Source organism: Myotis brandtii, unplaced genomic scaffold, assembly GCF_000412655.1.
Source record: "Myotis brandtii unplaced genomic scaffold, ASM41265v1 scaffold105, whole genome shotgun sequence".
NCBI classification, from domain to species: Eukaryota; Metazoa; Chordata; class Mammalia; order Chiroptera; family Vespertilionidae; genus Myotis; species Myotis brandtii.
The window spans coordinates 1,272,933-1,276,559 of record NW_005353538.1 but is presented as its reverse complement, the minus strand read 5'-3'; the positions used below and the strand labels follow the sequence as shown (position 1 = coordinate 1,276,559).

The 3,627-nt window shown below is 40.3% G+C and overlaps 1 protein-coding gene and 1 pseudogene across 1 annotated transcript in view; both read left to right on the top strand.

Annotated features, from left to right (window-relative positions):
- Positions 1 to 1,184: 1,184 nt before the first annotated feature.
- ARCN1 (archain 1) overlaps positions 1,185 to 3,627 on the top strand; it is an 18,185-nt gene continuing 15,742 nt past the window's right edge. Inside the window, exons 1-2 of the mRNA XM_014539033.1 lie at positions 1,185 to 1,243; positions 2,252 to 2,515. Coding sequence (XP_014394519.1) covers positions 2,318 to 2,515 — 198 coding nt within the window. The 5' untranslated portion in view covers positions 1,185 to 1,243; positions 2,252 to 2,317. The remainder of the gene's footprint in view (positions 1,244 to 2,251; positions 2,516 to 3,627) is intronic.
- On the top strand, positions 2,799 to 3,158 carry LOC106725973 (annotated as a pseudogene).

Sequence of the window (3,627 nt, the reverse complement as noted above, 5' to 3'; positions counted from 1 at the left end):
GGGGGGAGGGGGGGGGGGGGGGGGGGGGGGGGGGGGGTGTCAGTTGGGGGAAAAGGAGACATATGTAAAACTTTAGACAAAAGGAAAAAAAGTAAAAGAAAAAAACACATATATACATGTTTTATATAAAAATTCTAGAAAAGTGGTAATTCAAGAAGTGGACCTGGTGATTATGATGGTGATGCTTGTGAAGAATTTGGATACATTTTTTTCATGAATATAAGAATGGAAAAAAGTAATTATTTGTAAATTAAAATTTTTTATTTTTTGTTAATTCTCACCTGAGGGTATTTTTTCCATTGAGGGAAAGGGAAGGAGGAAGAGAGAGCGAGAGAGAAAGAGAGAGACATTTATGTGAGACAGACTCATGCATTAGTTGTCTCCAGCATACACCCCGACTGGGGCTGGAAATGAACCTGCAACCCAGGTACATGCCCTTGACCAGGAATCAAAGCCAAGGCTGATGCTCTAACCACTTATCAACACTGGCCAGGGCTCAATTAAAAATTTTTTTTTAAAATATATATTTTGACACTCTATCCACTGAGCCAAACCAGTCAGGGCAAATTAAAATTTTTGTATAACTTTTATTTATTTATATTTTTTGTTAATCCTCACCCAAGGATATATTCCATTGTTTTTTTGTTTTGTTTTGTTTTGTTTTGTTTACGACAGAGTGGGAAGGGGAGTGACAGAGAGAGAAACATTGATGTGAGAGAGATACGTTATTTGGTTGCCTCTGCATGTGCCCTGACCAGGGCTGGGGATGGAGCCTGCAACGGAGGGACGTGCCCTTGCAGGAATGAAACCTGGGACCTTTCTGTCCAAGGGCTGACGTGCTATCCACTGAGCCAAACCGGCTAGGGCAGGACAGTTGATTGGAGGTAAATCAATCAGTAAAAATAAAAATCTGTCAGTACAGGGAAATATTTATACAAGATAACAATCACTTTTCCAATATAAATTATTTTACTTAGCTGCTTGGAAATACAGTAGAGCATGATGGTAATTATTTCCTAAATAGCCTAATTGATCAGTAAGGACATTATGTTCTCCTTTGGTTATTATAAAACTGTATTGATGTATTGAAACTATAAGAATATTTATTTGAAATAACTAACTTGTTTTTTCTTCAAGCTCCTCACCTGTACAAGACAGGTTTCTGTAAAGCTGAGAAGCCTCACCAGTAGGATGTTGACATTTCAGTGGTCGTATCTTAGCATTGAGGCTTCTTCCCTAATGTGTAAATAGTCTTTTTGTTACTTGTACTTGTGAATTCTTGGGTTCACTGAAAAACTGTAAACATTGTACTTAATTTTCTTAATCTCCTACCAATGGCATTAGAGTTCTCCTCATCTTCCTTTGGTGCTTTATTTGTTTTGTTTAATGAAATGCCAGACTCCAAAAAAAAGGCTGTTGGTCTTGATCATTGCCCAGTGATAAGACCTGTGTGGAACATTGAGTTATTTAGATTTTCATTTTACAGATTGTTTACATATCTGGAGTAGGATAGGGTGGGATGGGAAAGTTAATCAAAGAACAGGAGATAAATTTAAACTTGCTAGATTGGTTCCATATTCTAGGTAAAAATGAAAACAAAGGCCAGGGTCTTCTTATAAACCTTTAGTCTGTGTGATCAGACCTCTGTTTTGGCTGTGGAAATCTCTGTTCTTAGAAAAAGTTCAAGCTATTCTTTAAAAATTTTTTTTTAATGTATTGATTTTAGAGAGAGGGAGGAAGGGGGAGAGAATCATTGTTTTATTGTTTGATTTATTTATGCATTCATTGGTTGATTCTTGTATGTGCCCTGATCAGGGATCAAACCTGCAACCTTGGTGTATTGGGATGATGCTGTAACCAACTGAGCTACCCGGCCAGGGCTAAACTATTCTTTACGAGCCTGCCCAAGCAGAGAGCAGCCCAGTTCTGGAGTTACAGGAAGCCCGTTAATGTATTTATAGATTTGGAAAAAATTATTTCTTTACTAAGTTTGCTTTAGGTATATTATTGAAATATTATTGGTATATTAGGTATAATATAGGAATAATAGCTTCATTTTCCTCTACTTTAGCTTTGTCTTATGAATTATTATAATTAAAAGAACTATGAAGTAGAGTTTGAAAGTCATTCTAATAGTAGTTATGTCAGTAAATAACTGAGTATGTCATTCTATGGAAGATCTAAGAATGTTGAGAAAACAGATGTGAAGAAATAATTAATTAGTACTTATTTGTTTGTGTGTTACTGGCAGGTGCTGTTGGCAGCAGCAGTCTGCACGAAAGCAGGAAAGGCTATTGTTTCTCGACAGTTTGTGGAGATGACTCGAACTCGCATTGAGGGCTTGTTAGCAGCTTTTCCAAAGCTTATGAACACTGGAAAACAACATACATTTGTTGAAACAGAGAGTGTAAGATATGTCTACCAGCCTATGGAGAAACTCTACATGGTACTGATCACTACCAAAAACAGTAACATCTTAGAAGATCTGGAAACCCTCAGGCTCTTCTCAAGAGTGGTAAGAGTCCTTCTGTAATAGTAGGTTACAGTCTTTTGCTTTAAGTTTTCTGTGTGAAACTGTTTTTACCGAAAGCAACTGATTGCATGCTCCATGCTCCCTCACCCCTCCCAGCAGCTTACTGCTACTGGCTCTATTCATTCAACAAACATTTACTGAGGGTCCTCATAGGCTATAGGTTCCCAAAAGAGAATGTGGGAACTTTCCTTTCCTTTCCTAGTTCTTAAGTGGTTACTTTAATCTGCCTTTGTTTGGCTGAATTATGGGATAATGTCCTTTACATAAGACTTACTAGCCAGTGGCCAGGTAGCCCAGGTTTGCAAAGGCTCTCCCCATGCCGTGGCCCTCACCATGATACCCAAGAGGAAGGTCAGCTTCGCTGATATGTGGCGAAGGAAGAGCCCAAAAAGAGGTCAGCGAGCTTGTCAGCTAAACCTACTCCTGCAAAAGTGGAAATGAAGCCAAAAATGGCAGCAGGAAAGGATAAATCTGCAGACAAAAAAGTGCAAACAAAAGGGAAAGGGGGGCAACGGGGTAACTGGCCGAAGTGGCTGACCAGCAACCTAAAGAAAATCTACCGGCAGGAAACCAGGAGAGCCCAGCCTCGGATGAAGCAGGAGAGAAAGAAGCCAGGGCTGATTAATGTCATATACCCTGTCTCATCAGGGTTCCTGTCTTCCCTTCTTGCACAATCCAGAGGGATATTTTTATCACTTATTTTGTAAATGCAAGTTTTTTTTTGTTGTTGATTTTTTACAGAGAGGAAGGGAGAGGGATAGAGAGTTAGAAACATCAATGAGAGAGAAACATCGATCAGCTGCCTCCCGCACACTCCCCACTGGGGATGCGCCCGCAACCAAGGTACATGCCCTTAACCGGAATCGAACCTGGGACCCTTCAGTCCGCAGGCCGACGCTCTATCCACTGAGCTAAACCAGTTAGGGCAATGCAAGTTTTTAATAGCTCTAGAAACACTTTTTAAGAAGGAGGGACTTCTGCCCTGGCCGGTTTAGCTCAGTGGATAGAGCGTCGGCCTTCGGACTCAAGGGTCCCGGGTTCGATTTCAGTCAAGGGCATGTACCTTGGTTGCGGGCGCATCCCCAGTAGGGAGT